General features: G+C 42.1%; 1 protein-coding gene across 1 annotated transcript in view; it reads right to left on the bottom strand.

The window, feature by feature from the left end:
* The window catches only part of ANO2 (anoctamin 2), a 308,666-nt gene that overhangs the window by 113,638 nt on the left and 169,529 nt on the right, over positions 1-25,499 (bottom strand). Inside the window, exon 14 of the mRNA XM_024103099.3 lies at positions 24,213-24,296. Within this exon, the coding sequence (XP_023958867.2) occupies positions 24,213-24,296 (84 nt within the window). The remainder of the gene's footprint in view (positions 1-24,212; positions 24,297-25,499) is intronic.

The following is a 25,499-nucleotide window of genomic DNA, read 5'->3' as shown; positions in this document are numbered from 1 at the left end:
TATCGCTCAGTATTGCCAAATCCAAGCATTCAAAATTAATGAGCCAGGCCTCAAAACATCATCAGTTTGGCTTAAAAATCATGAGGTGGTTTATTTTTAAAAAAAAATGAGTTCATTTTATTGGCCTTTAGGGTATCCTAAGTTCATCTTTTCAAACTTTTCTCTGCTACCATGAGGGCTAGAATCTAGGCTATTTCTTAGCAAAAAGGCAGAGAAGCAATGAGGCCTAGAAACATATTTTTTTTTTAAAGAAATCCTGAGATTTTCACATAATCACATCTCTAAGAATTAGGGCTTTCAGGCCACCACAAAATATTATGAGACTCACAATAAATTCGTGACAGTTCCGACACTGATAGTTGTCGGGGTGGCAAACCACAGCTGGATAAGAAAGCCTCATCTCCAACGCTCAAAATCCACTTGGGTGTATGCAACTGCAGCTTTGTCAACGTGAGCAGATTGTGATGAGAATGGACCAGGATTTGGGCCGTTATAAATATGATATGTTTATTCTGCATCACCCATACTGTCAGAATAACAAAGCATTTCAAATAGGGTGTATCTGGAAGATTTACACCGTTTTATGTTTAGCTTATGCATACCTGGGCATTTGACTCACCACCTTGTGGGGCTCCTCCCAAAGACACAACACAGTTTGCTGTGTACACACCCATAAGATTACTATTGGATCCAGTGAACAGAAACTAAAATGAATCATTTGTCTACAGCCAAACATTTATACACTGGAGAAGGAGAATTTCTTTTCATGTATCATAAGTACCTGCAGTATTTGAAAATTAACACTTTTCCATCCACATATCTGGCATTTAGACTACTTGCCCTTTAAATATTTGCAAATAATAATAAAGATCACATAAATTTTGATAGCCTTGCTGTTCAATATCAATTCTACAAGAAGGACAAAGTCTCTGCCTGATACCAGAAGTGATGGCTCACAAATTGTTCCACTGTTCTCATTCAGAAAAAGTATAACTATGTGTGACGTTGCACTCTATATGATTTTATGAAAGTATTCTGATGAGTATGAATATAATGTAACTGCAATATGCTTCATGCAAAGGGTCTTTTGTAAGGTATCATTACAAAGTTTATAATCTACTGAGAGTGGTCATCCTATTTGTATAAATGTATCACTCTTGTATCTGAAACTAGAAATATAAAATATAACTGAGGGCTTATTATGCAAAGTGTGGGCCATTAATGGTGGTTTGGAATCTTGATGGCTCCCATTAACCAGGACAATTGTCTGTAGATGGCTCTGTTTTACCTGTGAGTCTGCCTGTATACCTATGTGCTGGCAAGTGGGTAATGATCACATGTCACTGTAAGACTTCATGTCACCTGAACTGGAATCCACCTTTAACCTGGTGCTTTTCCATTGACAAGGGGGGAGGAGGGAACCCAGAGAGACAAAGGATTCCTGCCTTATGCAAAAGATATATAAGTGGGTGGAACAGAGAAAAGGGAGGAGCCATCATGAGAAATCCCCTTGCTACCACCTGAGCTGGAACAAGGGCTGTACCGGGGGAAAGGATTGTGCCCAGACTAGGAAGGGTCCAGTCTGTGAAAGAAACTTATTGAAACATCTCTGAGGGTGAGATTTTATCTGTATTCAGTTTTATTACTGTATTAGGCTTAGATGTGTGTGTTTTATTTTATTTCACTTGGTAATTCACTTTGTTCTGTCTATTATTACTTGGAACCACTTAAATCCTACTTTCTGTATTTAATAAAATCACTTTTTACTTATTAATTAACCCAGAGTATGTATTAATACCTGGGGAGACAAACAGTTGTGCATATTTCTCTATCAGTGTTACAGAGGGCTCACAATTTATGAGCTTAGCCTGTATAAGCTTTATACAGGGTAAAATGGATTTATTTGGGGTTTAGACCCCATTGGGAGTTGGGCATCTGAGTGTTAAAGGCAGGAACACTTTTGTAAGTTGCTTTCAGTTAAGTCTGCAGTTTTGAGGCACCTGGTTCAGACCCTGGGTCTGTGTTGGAGCAGACGGGCATGTCTGGCTCAACAAGACAGGGTGCTTGATTCCCAGGCTGGCAAGGAAAGTAGGGGCAGAAGTAGTCTTGGCACATCAGTTCGCAGTTCCCAAGGGGGTTTCTGTGATCCAACCTGTCACACTGTGCTCAATAGTTATGTAGAATCATGTATTGTAAATAAATACATCTTTTTCCATATTAATAATTGTGTAAGAAGATATACAGATTAATGTGGTATGATGCAACAAATCCATTTCCCCCAAAGGCCTGCTAAAATTTCCTTGGTGACCCAACCAGCTATCAGACACATGAACCAAGATAACAAACAACAAACAGTAACACACCTTTGTGCTGCAATAGGTTCGTATAGCAAATGTGTTTGGAAACCATTCAAGCCTGAAATTTATACAACATATCATGCTGGGACTTAAAGAGAATGTACCCTGAAGTGGCATAAGATCGTTGACTTCAATGGAGTTATCCCAGGGGTGAATTTGGACCAATAACAACAATGATTAATTAATACATATATAAGCTTAGATCCTCAGCTGTTCTGGGCTCATAATCAGCACAGCTGAGGGTGGAGTGACTCTGAGCTATTTTTCATCTTCCACGATCCTGGGAGTGATCAGGGATCAAACCACCTCTAAAATCAATTGGAGCAGCCATGGGGCTGCACCAATATGCACCAGCTGCAGTGATCCCCTAGGAACTCTTCCCTAAGACCAATGGAGAGCAGCATGCTCTGATTCTGCTTTCTCTGTTATCTGATACATCTTCACCTGGAATAGCCACTATACAGAGGATGAGAAGCGGGTTATATGCCACCCAGAGTTTCCCCTGCTCTGGGGGAATTCACAGCTACCTGTTGAAAGCAGCTTTAACTCTCCTTTGTGATTAACCAGGATCTGATCCATATATTTTAACGAGGAGATATAAACTTTTCTTGGAGCTGATCATAGATAGCAAGTGTTCCACACGCTCATAATCACCATAGCTGAGGAGGAAGCAATGGCGCGTCTATGCCACCTTTTCACCATTCTGATCAGACCAGCAGAGGTGGAGCTTCAGGAGAGGCTTGAATGCTGAGAAGTATGGACCTTTCATATGGGCTCAGGGAGAGCAGCCAATAAACAGGGAAGAAGACATAGGGACATTTGTGTAAGCAGCCAACTGCCATGTAAATTAGGCTGGTATAATTGGTGCAGAGTAGCAGGTGGGTGGGTGGGGGTGGAGGAATGGGATGAGACCAGATAAGTAGGGTGAGGCAGAATTATGCAGGGATCTGAAGACAGTAACACAAAGCTTGAATGTGATGCAGTGAAAGAGACAGGCATGAAGATGATCTTGGTGGCAGCAGTGTTTTATGACTGGAATGGGACACTGGATGTTAGGGGGACAAAATGTTTATAGCAATCAAGAAGGGAGATAATTCCCAGATGAGAGAAACAGAGAAAAGGTAGATCTTAGAGATGGTTGACGGAGAAGAAGTGACAGAACATGTGTAGAGCACATAAAAGGAGTCAAAGATCACTCCCAAGCTATGGTGGTGATGTTGATTGTGACAGAAAGGAAGTTGTGGAGAGGACGATTCTGTACTCCACAACAGACATCCTTGTGTGACTCTGGGCACATCACTCAGTCTCTCCGTTCCCCATCAGTAAAATGAAAATATTACTCTCCTAGCACATATTAAAGATTGTGAGGCACTAAGATGCTACAGGAATGTACTTAAGTATATGTACTTAAGTTATGTAGCTTCCTAACAGCTCCCATGCTCTACTACACTTAGCATAAGTTGGATACAGCAAAGAAGCTGGCCTGATAGGTTGCATACCAACTTGTACAGTCCATCCAATTCAGCTGTAGAATCAAAAAGGAGGATGTCCAGCGACTAGAGTTATTCTAGATTTTTATTAGCTGGAAATGATCACGCTTGGATGCTAAAAGTTCAATTCCTAATTAAATCAATGGGATTTGTGGGTGCTCAGCATTTCTGATAAATCAGGTCAATTTTATTTAAATACCTAAATATAGATCTCGATACCCAAATTTGAAACTGTTGGCCTTGATATACTGTGAAACTAAAAGTGTGACCCAAACAGTATAAAACAGTTGGGGTCAGCTTCTGATGTGTTACAATGTAAAATCCAGGGTGACTTCATTATAGATGACGCAGTTAACAAAGCATATAGTTCAGGTTGCCCAACATTTTCCATTATGAGATCCTGTTTTCAGTTACTAATTTCTTTCCCAAACAAACTGTTCAGGCTGAAATTTTCCATGCCTCAGGCTGATTTTTTTTTGAAGGGGGGGGGGGGGACGGGGAGTACCAGCTAACATGTTTCAGCTATTTCAGGGAAGGAGATTAAAGAAATATACATCTTTTGCCCATGTTAAAAAATTGTTCCAACTGTTCTGAACATCTCTAGTGCTTCTAGGCTTTGGAATAAGGACTTGAAGTTTGGCAGGGGGTGTCCTCAGTGGCAGGGCTGTGTGTTTTGCCTTCCCTGTGAAAATCTGTGCAAATCTGGCCAAGTTATAACCCTCTGAAATATCTCCATTGCATATGCTCAGTAGAAATACGTTGGAGTTTGTAATCTCTCTGAAGTGTCTTCATGCATTGAGTATGCTCCATTCCATCACAGCTCCTACATGCCAACCAGTCTGTACATGTGCTAGAGTAACTAAGCATGCTCCATCCCAGGGCAACAATGGCTGAATAAAACTGAGCAAATGTTCCTCTCAGCTGCCAGGGCCCACTGTGGCATCAGACATCAGCAATGAGAGCATGGAGACTTTCTCCTCAGCTCTCAATGATACCCCTGATGGCTCCCAGGCAATGCAGAGGTGAAGAAGAAAACTACCTGACTCAAATGACATGGGATGAGGAATGGATGGGGTGACAAGGGCAGGGATTCAGGGACTGATGGGAGAATAGGAGACTGGGGGAGGGAAATAACAGGATCAGGAGAAAGGGTGGAAGGAGAGGGGCAGTGGCAGGAGCTGGGGATTGGGGAGGGCAGGAGCCGAGTAGAGGGGGAAATATAGGAGCAAGGAGTTGACGGGGCAGGAATCAGGTCGAGGGGGACATAAGCCACAAAGGGGTTGGGGAAGAAATACTAGCAGGAAAGGTGATACAGGGAGCGGTGGGAAGGTGGGGACGGGGCAGAAGGATCTATCATCACTAGAGAACACTCTCCAGACTATTGGACTCTGGCACAGACCACAATATAGGTTTCTATGCTCATATATACCTCTACCTCAATAGAACGCTGTCCTCGGGAGCCAAAAAATCTTACCCCATTATAGGTAAAACCGCGTTATATTGAACTTGCTTTGATCCACCGGAGTGTGCAGCCCCGCTCTCCCCCTCCCCCAAGCACTGCTTTACCACATTATATCTGAATTCGTGTTATATCGGGTCGTGTTATATCGAGGTAGTGGTGTACCTTCCAGCAGGTGTACTGAAATACTTTTATCTATATTGAGAAATTCTGCAAGTTAGGTACAGTCCAATCTAAAAATATGTTCTTTTAGCTTCATTAAGTCGATGAACCTGTCGCCATGTCCCAAATAAGATGGGATAAGTTGCCAATGCTCATTATGAACCCCTGCTTGATCTGTTTGTCTCAACTAGTCCTTATGATTTAAGGGCATCAGCAATACCACCAAGTGCTTTCCAGACAGGAATTATACAAAAATGAAAAAGCCATTTCCCCTTCATTGCCTCTGTAATTGTATGAAGTTTACCACACTGATGCAAACTTCATATTTCTGAAATAAAGGAAAAATAGGAAGGCAGGGGCTTTATATGTTGTCAATATTATAATGGATTAATCTCTAAAAAGCTAATTTAAAGATAGGTGACAAGTATCAACTGTTTCAAGATTTTCCTTAATTCAGGTCTGATATAATTCCCATGCAATTAACTCCTGTAAGTGAAGAGTGCACAGGTCAGGAAAATCTGGCCTAAAGTGTGTTGAATCAGGAGGAATGCTTGCCCCACTATATTGTAACCACTTTCCCTAATCTGATGAAAGTCCCCGTGCAGGCACAACATGACAATTGGGCTCTATAGGTTGGGAGAAAGGATGGCTACTGTCCATAGCATCATCCCATTTTCAACCCAATCAGACTACTCCAATAAAACATCTCACACTGATTCCATTGCCAATGAGTGAAACCTCTTCTGGGTGGGAATTTTAGACAGCAGCTATTAAGAACACATTCATTCCCTGAAAAGAAGAACATCTCTTTTTGGCTAGGTTGCCCATATGTGGGGTTGAGTTTATAGATCTGTGTCCATGATAACAGATCTTATTTTCAATACAAACCAAACCCAAAACATCTAACTCCAATACTCAGGTAATTGGGATGTCTCAAATTCTGTCTTTATATACAGTATGGTCTTTGCGGGTTTGTGGTTGCTATTGGAATTCTAGATGAGAAATGGTGGTTTGTTAATATGATAGTTAGGTGGAAAGGGTGAAAATAATCATTGGCTGGGAAACTGTAACTATGAATTTCCTGACTTTTAAACTATTATTTTATAACTACAACATTGTAATAGCCTTCTATTAATTTGATTGATAACTAGTGACATGTTTAACTGTATCTTAAAGTTTTTTGTTTGGAAATCTCCTTGGTTTTTAGTTGCAAGACTAGAGAACGAGATGGGAGAAGGTGACGTTAAGCATTAGGCTGCTCTCACTTACCCTGGCTTCCTGTGGCACCTAGGTGTTAAAATAGCCAAGAATTAGGTGGACATAGCAGCTCCCTGGCCTTTTTTCTCAGTAGTTGTGTCTATGCTCTCTACACAACATTAATAATAGAAAACCAAATGGACACACTTGGTTTTCAAATAACCATATTGCTTAACTATGTACAAACATACAAGGCCTACCTCCATATATACCCTGCTACTCTGTTAGGTTCTGGTGGCTTCTGCAAAAGAAGACAGAGAGGCCCACCAGAGGGCTCCCAAATTATTTAAAGGGATACTGCCCAATTTCTATACCTAAAACCAGCCATGCTTCCTAGAGTGGGGCCCTGGAAGGGATCTCGAATAAGGGCTTTCAAGCCAGTCATATGCAACTCAAGAATTCCCCCAGTCCAGGAGAATCCCCATGCAGCCAGTAAAGCCAGGTTTAAGTTTGCACTATTTTAACAATACATATTAATGAACCAGTGACTCTGATCTTTCATGTTGATAACTAGATGCCTGATTCTGTGCCCATTAAAATCAATGACAAAGTTTCCATTGAACTCAACAATGCAGAATTAGGTCCTTCTTGAATAACCAGTTGACAGTGTAGGTTTTTCTGATGTGAGGTACCATGATAGTCTTGGAGTTAAGGAGGTATGTTGTGATAACTGGGCCTACACATTTACCCCAATTGTGCATTCAACTGTAAAAAGTGAGGGTAAACTTGTAAGCTGTCACATAAGATGTAACTTATAACAACAAATGATGAGGGGAAAAGGTACAAAAGGGACAAAGAAAAACTGAATTAGTCCAAACAAAAAGGCCTACTTATATAACTCAAGGACTGTGTGAAGCTCGTGCTTAGTAAGCAAGAAAAGCATGGAAACAGAAATCAGTGAACCAAAATTGGTATGTTAGAAAGTAGGCCTAATTGGTGGACAAAATAATGAGAGAATGGGCTGGTCTGTCTACCACATCCTTTTGGAGTCCTTAAAGAAAGAGAGTTTGGGAGAAAAAATGGCTACTGGAGCAAGTTTCTCTGTCATGGCTGCCCCTCCCACAATCTCATAGAACCCCATGCCTTCGTCAAGCTTATCGGGAGAGATATCCTGATCTGATCAGGCCAGAGAGAGGCCCCAGAACACATCTCCACCTCTACGGGCTCTAGCTGAATCCCAAACACTACCTGGGATGAAATGGGATCGGACTTTAACAATAGCAACAACCACAGCTCCAGCCCATCTCAACTAACTCTTTTATTTTGCCCAAAAAGGACAGTTATTCTGGTACTGAATACCATTTAAGAGACTTTCAAACAAGGGGGTTTTCCTTCTAAAAAACTCTAGCTAAAGGGAACAGGAACAAGGGATATTGTTAAAATGAAAGCCTTACTAAATACCTTGCATTTCAAATTCTGTAACTGTTTTTCCTTCTTTACTGAATCTTTAATAAAAGGTTCAAAAGATGTTGATCGCATGTTTGTCATGGTCCTAGGCAGGCTGAGGTCTCTGTACACCAAAATCTGAACCTTGTGTTTAATATTGGACAGTGACTTGGTTATGTTAACATCTTTGGCCCATATATTCCATCCAAATTAATACACCAGATCTCAAACATCATGACCTCCATCCCCCTCTAAAATTGGCTAGGAGTATTTGTGGACCAATAGGCAAGTACTTTCAATAAGCAAGCATGGTACGATGAAAGTCGAGGTATTCAAAATCACTATTCTAGATCTTTAACTTTAGTATGTGTGGAATTTCAATCTAGGGGGATTAAATGCCCAAAGTATTTTAACATACATGCAGTTTATTTCTTTAAAAATGCAGGCAGGATTGTAATATGTATCAGATAAAAAATCCTTGGCAAACAGTTTAACTGAATGCAGTCTCTACAGCAATTTAGGTAAATTTTACCCCAAATCTGGGCTTCTGTTTTGACCTTGGAGATTAATAGTATGAAATTTACCCTATAAATATGCTCAATAGAAGGTGGAATATACACTCCAAGATACAAGCATTTGCCACCAGCATACTGCAAAAGGAAAATACTATTTAGCTTATCTTATATGTGAGTCTCTCTATTAAACTGGAAGCTCCACAGATTTCTGGAGACTTATTTTCTAGTTTATGACTTCACTATAATTCTCTAATCTGTTATTATAGTCTCTGGCTTGTGTACAATATAATAGTAAGTCATCTGCATAAACTGCAGACATAGGCTTAATATTTTATTACTTACTGGCGAAACTTCCACTGATTTTCAAGAGTGAAGAATAAAGCCTATATGAGTGGGTCTTTCCATTCAGTTAAATACCAAAGATATATGCACTTGTCTTCCTGTTGCCAGTATGATGCTTAGGCCTTAATTCAGGAAAATACTTAAGAAGAAAATACAAATACATGAGAAGCAAGAGGAAGACCAAGGATAGGTTAGGCCCATTACTTAATGAGGGAGGAAAACAATAACAGAAAATGTGGAAATGGCAGAAGTGCTGAATATCTTTTTTGTTTAAGTTTTTACCAAATAGTTTAGTAGCAACTGGACATTTAACTTAATGAATGCCGGTGAAAATGATGTAGGATCAGAGGCTAAAATAAGAAAAGAACAAGTTAAGAATTACTTAAACAAGTTAGATGTCTTCAAGTCACCAGGGGCTGATGAAATACATCCGAGAATATTCAAGGAGCTGACTGAGCCATTAGCGACTATCTTTGAAAAGTCATGGAAGACAGGAGAGATTCCAGACTGGAAAAGGACAAACATAGTGCCAAGCTATAAAAAGCAGAATAAGGAGAACCTGGTCAGCTGAACTTCAGTACCCGGAAAGATAATAGAGTACAGCTTTTATAAGGCTTTTGATAGTGTCTCACATGACCGTCTCATAAACAAACTACGGAAATACAACCTAGATGGAGCCACTATAAGGTGGGTGCATAACTGTTCGGAAAGCTGTTCCCATGGAGTAGTTATCAGTAGTTCACAGTCAAGCTGGAAGGGCATAACGAGTGAGGTCCCTCGGGGATCCATTCGGGGTCCAGTTCTGTTCAATATCTTCTTGATGATTAGATGATGTAGATAATGGTAATGATTTAGATAATGGCATAGAAAGTACACTTATAAAGTTTGCAGACCAAGCTCCGAGGGGTTGCAAGTGCTTTGGAGGATAGGATTAAAATTTAAAATGATCTGGACAAACTGCAGAAATGTTCTGAAGTAAATAGGATGAAATTCAATAAAGCAAATGCAAAGTACTCCACTTGGATAAGAAAAATGAGTTGCACACATACAAAATGGGAAATGACTACCTAGGAAGGAGTACTGCGGAGAGGGATCTGAGGGTCATAATGGATCACAAGCTAAATATGAATCAACAGCTAAGTTCCTTCTAAGCTGGCCGGCCATGCAGCAGGCTATACAGGGGCGCAGCAGGGGCCTGGAGAGGAGAGAGGTAGGAGGTGGGCGGGAACTAGGGAGGGGAGCAAGTTGGGGTGTGCAGGGCTGCCGTGGGCCTCTTCCCCAGCCCCAGAGCTTGCTGCTGCAAGCGGGGAGAGAAGGGCTCCTCCCCCGGAGCTCGCTGGTGCCGGCAGGAATAGGGCTGGGGGGAGTCCTCTGGCCCCAGCCCTGGGTAAGCCTGCCTGCACCCCAAACTCTTCATCCCTGAGCCTGCACCCCCAGCCCCTCAGGCCCCCTCCCCGCACCTCAACCCTCTGCCTCAGCCCTGAGCCCCCTCTGGCACCCTGAACCCCTCAGCCCTAGCCCCACCCTGAAGTCCTCACTCCCACACCCCAACTCTCTGCTTCAGCCCTGAGCCTCCTCCCACACCCCAAACCCTTCATTCGCAGAGCCCTCACTCCCAGCCAGAGCCCTTATCCCCCCACATCTAGCCCTCTGCCCTACCCTGAGTCCCCTCCCACACGCCAAACACCTCGGCCCCACTCCATTAATTTTGCAGGCAATTTGTCTGATGGGGGAAAAATTAGAGGGAACACTGGTCAACAGTGTAACACTGTTACAAAAAACAGCAAATATCATTCTGGGATGTATTAGCAGGATTGTTGTAAACAAGACACATGAAGTAATTATTCTACTCTACTCCACGCTGATTAGGCCTCAGCTGGAGTATTGTGTCCAGTTCTGGGCGCCACATTTCGGGAAAGATGTGGATGAATTGGAGAGCAGTGTCCCCTCTAATTTTTCCCACCCATGTGCAGAATGAATTTTGTTATGTGCACCAATATGGAGGTGATGTGTGACTCATCACCTCCATATTGGTGCACATAACAAAATTCATTTGGCGGGGATGGAGCCGAGGGGTTTGAAGTGTGGGAGGAGGCTCAGGGCTGGGGCAGAGGGTTGAGATGCGGAGGTGAGAGCTCTGACTGGGGGTGCAGGCTCTGGGATGGGGCCAGGGATGAGAGGTTTGGGGTGCAGGAGAGGGCTCAGGGCTAGAGCAGATGATAGGGCTTGGGGTGCAGGGGGTGAGGGCTCTGGCTGGGGGTGCAGACTCTGGGATGAGGCCGGGGATGAGGGGTTTGTTTGGGGTGAAAAACTGGGGCTGACTCTCCTCTCTCCCTGCCTCCTCAGCACAGCTGGGGCTGTGGAGAGGCAGCCACTGGGGCTGGGAGAGGGTTGCGTCTCTCCCTGGCTGCCACACGCAGCCCAGCTGGAGCTGGGAAGGATGCCCCAAACTTAGTCCCAACCCCCACCTGACCCCACTGACCTCCACCTACTCCCTATTTCCCTCACCTACTCCCTATTTCCCCCACCACCTCACCTTCCACATCCTCTCCAGGGTCCAGGAGGCACCTAATTAGTGGAGCCACACCTGTGCAGCTCCACTAATTAGGTGCACGGCCCTACGTTCCCTCCTATGCAGCTGCCCAGGCATGCATCTTAGAGGGAATGTAGTTGGAGAGTCCAGAGAAGAGCAAAAAAAGTGATTAAAGGTCTAGAAAACATGACCTATGAGGGAAGATTGAAAAAATTGGGTTTGTTTAGTCTGGAGAAGAGAAGACTGAGAGGGGACATGATAAAAATTTTCAAGTACATAAAAGATTGTAACAAGGAGGAGGGAGAAAAATTGTTCTCTTTAACCTCTGAGGATAGGACAAGTAGCAATGGGTTTAAATTGCAGCAAGGGTGGTTTAGGTTGGACATTAGGAAAAACTTCCTAACTGTCAGGGTAGTTAAGCACTGGGATAAATTGCATAGAGAGGTCATGGAATCTCTTTCATTGGAGCTTTTTAAGAGCAGGTTAGACAAACACCTCTCAGGAGTAGTCAAGATAATACTTAGTCCTGCCTTTAGCACAGTGGACTGGAGTAGAAGATCGCTTGAGGTCCTTTCCAGTCCTACAATTCTATGATTCTATGTTTTTAAGTTCATCCCTATTCAGGACAACAATTAAGAAAGTCTTTAACTTTAATCATGTGCCTAAATCCCAGTTATGTGATTAAAGTTGAACACATGTTTAAGTGCTATCCTGAAAAGGAATGCTTTCCTGAACTGGCGACTTAATGACTAGCACAAATAATAACAATAAACAATAATCCTGCCTACTCTCTTAAGTTTGAAGCTATCTCTGACAGAAACAGTATTTTTTATTTTGGCAGAAGGATGTTCATAAAGATTAGACACTTATTTCCTAAAACTTGGCCCAAATCCAGATTTTCCAGCCTCCAAGGATAGAGTAATCCACTCAACCAAGTCAAATGTCTTTTTGATATCTGTAATAATATTTTATTATGCTGAGCTGACTAGAGGGCTGTGACTGAATGGTACAGACTTTCCTGAACCTCAAGAGGTCCTTTATGGTCATGATAAATATAATCCATTCTGCTTTCCTTAGTAAAGAGAAACTGCAGTATCTTGAACAGTGGAATACAAGGGTTCCAGTGGAAGCTAAGGAACAGGAAAGTTGCTCTCTTAAATTAATGGAATTGAGAAAGGACAAACAGGATCATTCTAATGCCTTTGATTTCAGTGGAGCTATATTAGCATAACACTGGCGTAAAGCAGTGGTGAATCAGGTCAGCGAAATGTAAAATAAGTTTATTTATTCAGTGAATATTGTTGCTATGATTTTTCAGACACAGAAAGGTCAAAATGTATATGTTGTTCATCTACACTGTCCAATGCTGTTAGATAGTTACTTTGTGATATATTCAAAGTTCATAAAAGTAATATGAGAGGATTTTGACTATATATTTATACCAAAGCAGGAAAACTCGCTACACATTTGAAAGAGAAAATCTTGAAAATGTTCAAGGTCTTTTGGAGATGCAAGATCTGATTCTGTTTACCCTGGTGTGAAATTGATGTAAGAACGAACAGACTCATGGCTGTTCTTTATAGGTGATTTGATCCAATTAATGAATCAATTAACAACTGCAGCAATGGGAACGAGGAGGAAGGGTTCCTAAGGGTTAAGAATTGTCATCAGCATATACAGTCTCATCTTTTCATTCATGTTTACTCCTTCAATATTTGTCGTTTTAAAACTGTGCTTTGCTAATGGTGCAAGGGACTAGCAGAAAAGAAGAGGAGAGAAAGGACAGATTTGACATAAGACTAACTCAAATGCTGGTAAAAGGAAGTTAACAATGATGAGATGACAGAAAAAAGACTTAGAAGACCTTAGACAATTAAAGAAATATTGGGACAATACTGAATTTTCTAAGCAAGGTCACTAGTTAGGGCCACTCAACTCTAGCAAATTATTTTCCTACAATTAATGGCAAGGCAACTATGGGTGTGTCTGAGAAATCTTTTTCAGCTCCAATTATCCAAACAAATATTTATAACCAATTATCCCACTTCTAGGTAGGTGGTAAAAGGATTTAAAGTCATTCTTTTATTTAATTAATCTTAATGAGAACTTCCTAATAAAATATAATGGAGCCAAGCCTGCAGGCTCAGTTTTTCCTCAGTGCTGACACAAGGTTTGATGGATGTTTTCCCTATGTCAGGGCTGAAGTAAAACAGATTAAGGTCTTTTGTGCTGCCCCTTTTATAATGCCTAAAGGGCACTGATGACATACTATTTTCCATGACATTCTAACATGTGCTATATTGTGACTGTATATGTTAAACCTTTATTTACAATATCACTTCCCTTAAATTAACAGTGGAATTAACAATTTTATTTATTTCAATAATTAATCATGCCACTTTCATATTTGACATGATGAGTTAAAAACAAGAGGGAATGCCAAATTTTATTATTCCCAGGCCTTTCTCTAAGTACACAAACCAAGAGACAAGTCCTCTTTTGCTATAAAGAAAGTTTTCCTTGAAACATATGTGGGATCAGCTATTTGGTTTCCTTCCAAATAGGCAAGATATGATGCACAATCATATACTTTCTTATTTGCCAGATCAGCTGAACACTTACTGAAAAGAATGTGAAAACGAGTCAGGAGCTAATCCTTCTCCTCCTGAAATAAATGGGATGCTTTTTACTGACTCCAATGGGAGTTGGAGCTAGTCCATCTCTGTGTTTACAGAACAGGGCCTAATTTTTTCATTTCCTGACTTTCGTGCATTTAAATTCATAATCTTAACACTGCATGAATACACAGGCAAATTTATCATTGATCCATGGGAAGCATCTTTCAACAATCTCTAATATTCCACAGAGATGATAATCTGAGAATGTTCTATTTCTTAAAAACTTCTAAACACAACCACCGATGCTGAAAGTTCCTAAACAAGAACTTCAAAGGTACTATATGGAGAATAGCAAAGAAATGATCAACTGTTTTGCTGTACCGATTACCACTGCCTTCCCCACATTAATATATTAGAAGAGACATATGCAGGCATACATACACATTTATACACTTCATCTGTCTTCTCAATCTAACCAAAAAGAGCCCTTTTTGGTTACCTAATTTGGAACTACATTGAGATTGACACTGTAAACCTTTACTTACATAACAAGTCCTTACTGATACAAATATTTCCATTGACTACAATGGGACTGCTCACATAAGAGTTTTAAGTGCATGTAATTATTTCTAATGACTAACTGTTTGTTTGCTGCTTAACCTGAGGCATTTAGTGTAAATGTTTTAACTTCTTTAACTTTAAATGAGTTTTCTTTGGAAACAATAAGACCTTAGGGTATTGTTGTAATAGTAAATTTCACACCAATCTTTTATAAAGGGCTACCTACGCTCACAATTTCTTCCCCAGTTTCAATACATCTGATAAAATATTTATTAAATATAATAAAACAGCCTGAACCATGCAGTATATTGTAGACTTAAATGTTGTTCTTTGTTCATCACAGTAGATTAAATACTGTAACGAGTGTTTGCATGAAAGCGATTTTCTATAATATAATCCCCATTGGGCAAGTAATACATTACATCTGCAATACTTTAATTTACATCACTCACTTTAATAAGGCTGATTTAAAATTTGGTGTTAGGGTATAGTGACTCACATGTTTACTAATTAAAGGTCTGATCCTAACAATGTTGAGTACCTCCAACTCCCATTAGAGTTAATGACTTCAACATCAGATTGCTTCAAGAAGTATGTTCAAACCTGGTTTAAGCAGGTGGAATCCTATTGAAATCAGTGGAGTCACTCCTATTTATGCAAGGACAGAATTTGGCCCACAGGGTCTAATCTTAGTTCAGGATCCAACAGCACCTGTCTACTCATGTCCACACAGAATTTACACTCATGAATTTATTGCTCCCCTTCCCAGCTAACATACAGCAAAAACGTAGAAAATGTATCTTTATTCACCCAAGTAACATAGGACTGATTCACAACTTGTGATATTCAGAGAAATCACTGAAAGCTCCATACTGGAAAGATGCTCTGTTACCAGGCATTTCCAAGTTATGCTTCAAGAGGGTGGTAAACTGTGTTGATTTTCTTCTGCACTACAATGCAATCTTATGACTAAATCTTCCTCACGTTAGTCATACAAGTAGCCCCAGGAATGTTGTTGGGCCTACTTGTGGGAGTAAGGCAAGAAGAAATTGCATCACATATAGAAATTTTCATGTAAAAACTCAGGACTTTACAATAAACTTACAGTAAAAGCATCACCAGAACAGAGGAATTATCATACTGGAAATAAGCCACTACCTTACAGAGACCTGTGCTTTAAAATAAGTTCTAAACCAGTGCGGTAAATAAGCTCTATCCCAGTAAGTCACAGATCCTGAGCCAAAGTCTTCAGAGAAACCTGTGGCTTCACATCAGATAAGCAAGCTAGAGATGCTGAACACTGATGCCAGAGATCTGACACTTAATAGAAGAACAGCAATCTACAGTTGCTGACCAGTGATATCACAGAGGTATGTCTTGACATCAGACCAGCCCAATAACAATGGTGAGCTAATGACTTCACAGAGACCTGGGCCTTGACATTTGATTATCATTCTAGATATGCTGAGACAGAGTCCTCACAGAATCCTGGATATTCATATAAAACCAGAAAGCTAGATGCTGATCCAATAATCTCATAGAGGCCTCTACCTTGACACAAGTCCAGAAAACTAGAAGGGCTGCACTAGCAATCTGACAACATCCTATGCCCTGGCTTCTTGCCCATCAAGCTAGAGGTATTGAGTTAGAGACTTCTGGGAAACCTGTACCTTGACATCAACCATCATGCTAAAGCTGTTGAACTAGTGACTTCACAATGAGTACCATGTTACAGGCACCTGAGGGAGAGAGAATATGCTTTTTAAAAACATCTAAAATATGTAAAATAGCTATCCTATATTTTAAAAATCATCATTTTAAAGTCCAATTTCTCAGGACTTTCCAAAGCTAAATGCACGCGCTGAATGTCCCATTAAAGAACTGGGGATTTCCTCTTTCCATTGGTCTATAGTGATTTTTTCCAGCCCTGAAATGTACAGTCTGTACCACAAACCACAATAGTCTGGTGTTTGTTGAGGAGAGAGGTGGCAGGGAGGAGGAAGTCATTTTTGAGGGAAAGAGGAAATAATCATTGTGGCAAGGTGATTAAATAAAATTGTGGCGTTCTGAAAACGGCTGAGAGGTTTGGAACTTTCAGAGTAGTCCACGGGGAGATGGATTTGCAGATAGATAGCAGGTAAGGTGGTTAAAGCTGCAGGATGAGCGCATTTATTAAAGAGTCCTGCAAACAAACACAAGTGAAAGGTCCTGCCCTTTGAATAACTGTACAGGAGCTTCTGTCCTATTTTCAAAAGAGACTCAGACATTTAGGAGCTTAAATCTTGATGAAAGACAATGGGGTTTAAACTTCTAAATGCTGCAGTCATTTTTAAAAATGTGATGTAGGCACTTTTGAACATTTTACCCCCTAAGGTCATAATTTTAGTAATGATTCTGATCTGTTTTTATTGGATTCTGGAACTAAAAGAAATGTTAGGGGACTGCAGAGCCCCCAGACAAGCTGCACCCTTAAACGTTCCTGTGTCCCTGGGCTGGGACCCCTTTGCCCTTCTTGTTACTAATGTTTATTTCATCACTGTTTTAGCATGTGTTTTGTTTAATGTTGTAATACATGTTTGGGCTCAGGAGCAGGGAAAGCTGCGGTGGGGCATTTCTGGGTATGCTGTGTATGTGACATGTGACCATCAAAAGGCGCATGCATAGCTATATAAGAGTGTGTTAAAAGCTTCTCTGTGTGGTGGAGAGGTGACAGACTCTGAACAGAGAGGAAGGTTCATCTGGCCACAACCATTATGCCAAGCTGGACCACCCAGCAGGGAGTGAGATTGTTTACTTTACTTGCTGTACTGTAACCTAGGATCACATATTTGGATTCTATTGTAGTTTTCAGTAAATGGTTAAAATTCACCTGGTTTCTCTCAAACTGAAATGAATTGCTCTAGGGGGAAGGGCAGTTCATAACAGCACCCATCAGGGAGGCAGAATTCTTGTGAATATTTGCTAAGCAATGGCAACAGGGCATAAACTGAAAGGGTAACTCTGTCTGTGCAAGCCAGTATCATATCTGTCTGAGTGGCAAACCCTATTACATTGTGACAGACGGTACCCCTGTATACACCCCTTGCACACTATTATAATAATCTTTGTACAAAGTATGCCTTGTGAGGTATCATTTGAAAACTAATAATTTGCTGGTCATTGTTGTCCTGGTAATATATGTGTGGCAACATTGTACCAAGAGTTATAAGCTACCACTGTATGGTGTTACTAACACATGTTCCAAGTCTGGGGAGTGTCCAAACCAGTCCTCAGAAACAACCTGATGCCTTAGCCAGGTGTAAACAAGGCCAATGGGCCATTACCTGCTAAATGGACATTCTTTGGCAGGAAAGGGGGTGTGGGCAAAAAATATACATCTTAGCAAAGAAACAGCATGGAGATCCCCTCCATACAGACTGCCTGTCACTATACTCCCAGCTGGGAATGCTTCTCAAAGCGGAGAGAGGACTATGAAAAGGAAGAGGAGACACCCCAAAAGCACCCTTCTCTTTCTCTCTGCCTACCACATCCACAGCACCTGAAGGACAGAGGAAGCAGTGTTGGACTAGGAATAGGTCCTAACCTAAAGATTTGGCCAGTAATCTGCTAAAGCATGTGGTGAGAAAACTTTGCTTTGAATTTAACATAGTTTGTTAAGTTAGACACCAGTTGTGTTTTATCTTTATTTTACTTGTAACCATTTCTGACTTTTATGCCTCCTTACTTATACTCACTTAAAATCTATCTCTCTGTAGTTAATAAACTTGCTTTATAGTTTTATCTAATCCAGTGTGTTGGAACTGAAGTGCCTGGAAAACTCCATTTGGGGTAACAGGACATGTGCATGTTATTTCTGTCAATTAAATGGTGAAGTTTACATAAGCTTGTATTATTCTGGAGAGGTCTGGACAGTACAGTACAGACTTTTCGGGGAGAAAATCTAAGGCTGGGAGTGTGTTGGGGTTACCCTGCAGTATAAACAAGGCTGGTAAGAGCCAATGTGTGGCTGGCTGCAGCACATACACAGACATAGCTAGGAATTACATGCTGAAGGCTGTTTCTGAGCAGTCTGGGACTGAAGGCTATAGCAGCAAAGCTATGTTAGAAGGCAGGGAGACACTGCTATTCATTAGTCTGGATTGTACCCTGGGTATGTCACAGCCATAACAAAGGAAACAGAACAACATACTAAAGAGACACCCATGCATACCTGATCTGGTGCAGGAACTATTCTCAATGTATGAAGAAGAAAATCCATGATCATACATCAGTCCGCAGCTGGTATTCCTTGTTATCATTTTATGAAACCTAGAAAATTACTAGGATTTGCTTTGACTGGATTCTGTAAATGTCTGCACCCAGCAAGTGTAAACAGATATCATGCACTGACAGGAGGGGAGACAGGACCTCTACCTATGTCTGGACATGTGGAGGTTTACACATTTAGGGGCGGATCACTCAAGGTGGCTGTGACGCTGGCAGACCAGTGCCAGCTCATGCCAAGGTCCTAGCCTCACTAAACATTTACAAACACTTACCTGTGTGCTAGCATTATCAAAATAGATAGTAGATGTTAAGCAGATAAGAATGTGTTTAGCATTTAGACTTTATAAAATGCTTGTAGGATGCTGCTGTATTGATTGCACTTATAACCTCTATAGCTCATGGTATAAAGTTATAGTGAGTGTCCGCAGTGCAAACCTCTGTAATTGTGTAACTCACCAAATGGGAAAAGAAGCATTAATTAAGGTAATGCACTCAACATGGCCCAATGAAGGCAAATAAGGTATTGTGCAGCATCAGAGAAGAGAGGTCCTATTGATTGCATTCCTAACTCCCTTCAGGAATGGGAGGCCTACGGATGAACTCAACCCATCAATTTTGGTATCTGTAGTGGAGGGTGATAAAAATCCCTGACAAGGAGAAACTGAAGCTCTTTCTTGCTATCTGGATTCTGAGGGGCAAAACTTCCTAAACATAAGCAAAGAGATCCCCATGCTGCTTGGTATGGGTTAGCCCTGAAAGACGCTTTGAATTGATCGATTACTACAACTCTGTCACCTTTTGAATTACAGGCTGAAACTCATTTGTGTATACATGCTTGTTAGCTTTAACCTGCAAAAACTCTCATTTCTTTTTCCTAGTGAATAAATCTTTAGTTAGTTTATTACAGCATTGGCTACTAGCATTGTCTTTGGTGTGAGATCCAAGATACAAATTGATCTGGGGTAAGTGACTGGTCTCTTGCGACTGGAAGCAACCTGAATATGTTCTGATTTTTGGTGTAAGTGACCATTTATCACATAGTCCAGCTTGCCTGGGTGGCAAGATAGCCTGGAGCATCCAAAGGGACTGACTGTGACTTCATTATAAGACTATTGTAGTACTTTGGGAGTTCACACTTGTTACCAGGTTGATGAAATCTAATTATAGTACGCACAACCAGGTTGGGGGTGTCTGCCCTGCTTTTTGAGAGTCTGCCCTCAGGCTGGCACTCACGGTCGTGAGTCACTCCAGACAGCGTGACAGTGGCACAAATGCTCTCACAGTCCATGGGAGATGAAGGCGCTCAGCACCTCTCCGGAGGCAATCAGCACCTTGCAGGGTTGAACCCTTACTGAATGGGCAAAGCACCAAGCTAAAGAGACACTCATGTCCCTAGCAGAATGTGACTGTCACTCAAGAAAAGGGCACATTTGGCTTTGTTTGTCCAAATGAAACCATGGCCAAGCAACAAGTTGACTCGATTGCGCTCAGGAGGTAAAGGCATCCAGCTGGATGATGAAAACCAGTATCACCTTTCCTCTCTGAGAAGCAAGAGCAAAAATGTAATTTGTGCAGTATCACTCATTCTCTTATTCCCAATTCTCACTTACTTTAAATAAGAGAGGTGCACACCAGTTCCTTTATTCACCTATTATAGTGTTTAATCCCTCACTAGGAATGCCCAGAAAACTGCTCAGTACCTAATGGAAAAGCTCCCCATACTCCGTGTCTGAGCTCCTGTCTGGCAAAACTCCCTGTTCACATTGGGCCAGATCCAACACCCATTAAAGTCATTGGGAATCTTTCCACTGACTTCAATGGTTGTTGGATCAAGCCCACTAGGTGGCAGTTAATTTTATGTGACTGGATGACTCATTGGCTACACTACACAAACTCAATGATGATCTACAGGAGAAAGGGGGTAGTTAAGTTCCTTCATGTGCTGCAACATCAAATTGATTTGGCGAGGCCTGAATTCTGGAGTTATCTCCAGTTTCTTTTCAGCATATAAACAGGGTAAAGAGGCTCCTTCAATCTCAAGATTGGACACATTTCCGAATACCTTGACTTTGTTGTAACATGTGGCATACACAATATAAGCTACATGTAGCCAAGTCAAATGCAGGGAGTCTTCAGGGATTATGAATGCCTGGGAAATAGACCTCAATCAGACTTTTACAAGAGGGGAATGGGAATGAGCACTTGCTTTCAGGTCTGAAACAGCCAGAGAAAGCTAACCACACCTCATAATGGTAAAAGTTATACATTTATTTATTTTTTCCATGTATAGGATGCTGCTATTGCAACTTTCTAGATGCATTTACAGTAAGACCAGTGACACAGTATGTCAAGCAGCCAATGTTACCGAACACAAATGGAATAGCTACCCAGGCAAACCAAAATTTCCCAAACCACAACCTCAAAAAACCCCCCAAAGAAACAAACAAACAAACAAACATAAACAACCTGGGTAAACAGCTGAGTGTTTGAGCATTTCCTCCAGGTCAACAAACTCTGGCTGTGTCAGATCAATGGGTTAGCCCAGTGCTTCCCAAACTTGGGATGCCACTTGTTTAGGGAAAGCCCCTGGTGGGCCGGGCCGGTTTGTTTACCTGCCACCTCCGCAGGTCCAGCTGGTCGCGGCTCCCAGTGGCTGCGGTTCGCTGCTCCAAGCCAATGGGAGCTGCTGGAAGTGGCGGACAGTACGTCCCTCGGCTGGCGCCACTTCCAGCAGCTCCCATTGACCTGGAGTGGCAAACCGCGGCCAGTGGGAACTGCGATCCGCCAGACCTGCAGACGTGGCAGGTAAACAAACCGGCCCGGCCCGCCAGGGGCTTTCCCTAAACAAGCGGCGTCCCAAGTTTGGGAAACACTGGGTTAGCAGATTCCATAGTCAAAGCCCTCCACTGAGAATTCCTTATCCCCGGCCCCAGGCACACAAGTGACAGTTTTGTCAGTTTGAGAGTCCAAACTGATCTCAATTGACTAGGTAATATATGGGGAATGAAGCAGTCATTAAGGGTACACGTACACTGCTGTTGGGAGCATGCTTTCTAGCGCAGATAGGCAGACAGGTGCTAGCTCTGCTTGAGCTAGCACATTAAAAGTAGCTATGCAGCTGGGGGTGGTGGCTCAGGCTGACTGCCCGAGTACATACCCAGGAGGACTGGGAGGGTTTGTACTCAGGTGGCTAGCCTGAGCCGCTGCCCATTCTATCCCAGCTACACTGCTACTTTTAGCACGCTATCATGAGCAGAGCTAATGTATGTCTGTCTACCCATGCTGGCAAACACACTCCCAACTGCAGAGTAGACATACCCTCAGGGTGTGTCTTCACAGCCCAGTTAGCTCCAGTTATAATTTGAGTTTTACCCCTAATTTGAATCCCACCCACACACAAAAATTTCTAGCTCAAGTTAACTAGTTCTTTAAGCTCAAGCTAGCTAGGGTATCAGGGGGCTGGGTTGAAACTCAAGTGATGCTGAACCTCCAGCTAGTCATGCAGTGGGAATGCAACAACTCGAGTTACAACAACTCATCCACAGCTAATCCAATCACTCTGTGCTGCTAATCAAATCAATCTGTGTAACTCAGTGTTGTTTTGAAGTGTGGTTGCTCTCACTTAAGCCAGGCTAGATCAAGTGCAGTAACTCAAGTGTACTAACTCGAGCTAACAGTTGCAGCGAAGATGACACACAAGATTTTGTAGATCATAGGTAATATCTTGGATTGTACCTGGAAACAAGTGGGAACCCAGTTTGGGTGTGTAATATGATCCAAATCAGACTGCTAAAGAAATGTGCCTCTGAATACTGCCCTAGACGCCTGAACTGGCACCATTGTAATTTAACGGGCGTTTTGCAGGATTGAGCCTGTAGTGGGGTGGTTACCCCGCTCCTGCCCTGAAGGACTTAAAACAGCCCTGGGGGAAGGTTGTGGCTGGGAGCTGCTGAGCTGGGCTGATTGGGAAGCAGCTGCAGCTGGGCCATACCCCAATCAGGCCTCAGCTGGCCCTATATAAAAAGGCTGTGAGCCAGAGGCCAAGCAGTCTCTCGCTGCCTTCAGAGGGAGAAGGGCCTGGCTACAGCGAGCTAGAGACAGAGTAACTGAGAGGAGCAGGGCTGGGGATAGTCTGGGGAGCTCCAGCCTGGAAAGCCCCAGGCTGCGGCCTGGCAGAAGGCCAAGGGGTACTGGGGGTTGCAGAGGGCAGCCCAAGGGTAGGCCAAGGCAGCAGGTCCAAACCCAACCTTGCCAGTGATGAGTAGGCTGATACTGCAGTCTGCCCCAGGGCATGGGGCTAGATGATGACTGGCAATAGCCGTACACTGAGGTGAGGTGGGGATAGTGGGTGGGGGTTCCCTGGGGAGGGGAGACCCTAAGACTGAGGGGTTACTGCCAGGGGGCATCACCCCAGGCACAAGGGCACCGGGGTCCAGTGTGGGACATGGGGGCCAGAGGACAGGCGGATCACCGGCCTGCAAAGGGCGCTCCGGAGCTGGAACGAGCTAATTCCTGGAAGTCACCAGCAGGAGGTGCCGCAGAGGTGAGTCCGCTCCTCTACAGAGCCCTATCGGAAGTTTCTGAGTGGTATTCAAGTATCACCCAAAATGAGTTCACCACAATAATCCAGTTTGGAATATGCGGAAAGTAGAGCTGGTTGGTTTTTTTTATTTCAATTTTTAAAAATAGGGAAAATGATTTTTTAGGTGAAATTTCTTTCTGGTTTTTATTTTAAATTTCAAAAAAAGAGGAAAAAATTAAAATACTGCCCTCCTTTCTCCTCCCTTTTTGTACACTAGCTGTAATACAAAGTATCAAAGTAAGCCTTCCTTGTATGGTGAGGAATGCGCTCAGCAGACAAACGCTGAAAGGGCAGTGTTCAGACATATGCTGTGGGAGTGCCCCACTGCCGGACACTTCACCTTCTGGAACAGTTTCAGACTCCAGGTCATTGATTCCATCACTGATCATGATCAGTCACCACCCTCCTCTGTAGACCCTGCACTACACATTCTCCACCCTCCTAGGCAGGATGCCTCACACAGGATAGCACAATGATGGCCCTAAAAACATTCAGTAGTGCTGCAGCGATGCCCAGAACTAAGCCATCAGAAAGGTACTATCTGAGACTGAATCAGAGGCAAATAGCACAGAAGAGACCATTCTGCAAACTGATAAGCAGAGCCAAACCAAGACTGATACAAAAATGTTCACAAAATACAATCCAAATAAAAAATAAAAGCGGAAGTAAATCCATGTGTCTTACCTCATCTATATTATCCTTTTTATTAGTTTCATTTTTGAGTTTTTTCTGTCGCACTTTGGTTTCATACTCTGGTCTGGGATGTTCCTGAAACAAGTCAAAACAAAATCATGACTGTGGGGAAAGGTTTTAAAAGCTGATTATTTGCAGAATATAAAAGCACCACAAATACATCGAGACATAGTTCCTCATCAGTTGTTCAACCATGAAACATGATTCGTACACAGCCACAATGAACTGAGATCAAACACTCATAGGTTTATCTAAATGGAAAAGTTAGTCAAAGCCTTTACATGTTCTTTGGTGCATTTTTGACGGTGAAAAGGAAGAAAGAACATATTAAAAAATATTCTCCATAAAGCTGTGTACTGTAAAAGAAATAACATTCTGTACATGTTGAGTAATTCACACTATAGTGTATATAAGCAAACTTTGAAAATAGCGTAATCTAGACCAGTAACTCTCAATCATAGTTGGCTCCTGACCTACAAAATGGCCTTAACATCATTCCACGATCTTTGTGGCTGGCAAGGGATTTGATTCATAGGAAAAAAATTCAACTATTTTGTGGGGTGCAGATCAAAGAAGTTTAGAGCTGGTTGGATCCTTTAGACCCTTTTTTAAGATACTAGCTTATACTTTAGAGCTAAGTACTGGCTTTTACCACCAGCAACACAGTGCAGTGGATGCAAAAGTATAGGGTCTGAGTAGTGGGTGCTGGAGGCATTACTCTTGCATAGGGCAACATCAGGCTAAACACCTTCCTCAATGCTAAAGGGAAGGTGCGCAGCTCTTTAAAAAAAAAAAAAAAAAAAAAAAAACATGCCAATATTTACTGCTAAACAGTGCAGTGTCCATTCTCCACAACAGCATCCCCTCTGACAATTTGCATGTTCTATCCAGTTATGCCCATTTTAGGGGGTACAGTGCCCTTAACAATGCCATTAAGCCTTGTAAAATTGTTACAAACATTTGCCAGCCTGCTCACAAAATCCTACTTGCCCATGGTAACAGTCAGGGTCCAGACACCCCAAAGGGAGAACAGATTTTGAACTCCAAAGAATAAGCAGCTGTATTAACTGATTGTATACAATGTTACTGTGCTATGAAAGTATGTCGAGTAAGGTCTTTTATGAAAGTGTGTAACATTCTTAACTTAATTATTATGAGAGAAGTACACAAGCTGTGGTTATGAATTTATGTATTTGTGCATATAGAGAACTGTGCATAAAAATTTCAGCTCCACCTCACAGCAGGACAGTGAGTGATCAGACAGGGAGAAGTATCTCC

The sequence above is a fragment of the Chrysemys picta genome, chromosome 1 (assembly GCF_011386835.1).
Source record: "Chrysemys picta bellii isolate R12L10 chromosome 1, ASM1138683v2, whole genome shotgun sequence".
NCBI lineage: Eukaryota > Metazoa > Chordata > Testudines > Emydidae > Chrysemys > Chrysemys picta.
This window is presented reverse-complemented; position numbering and strand designations above follow the sequence as displayed.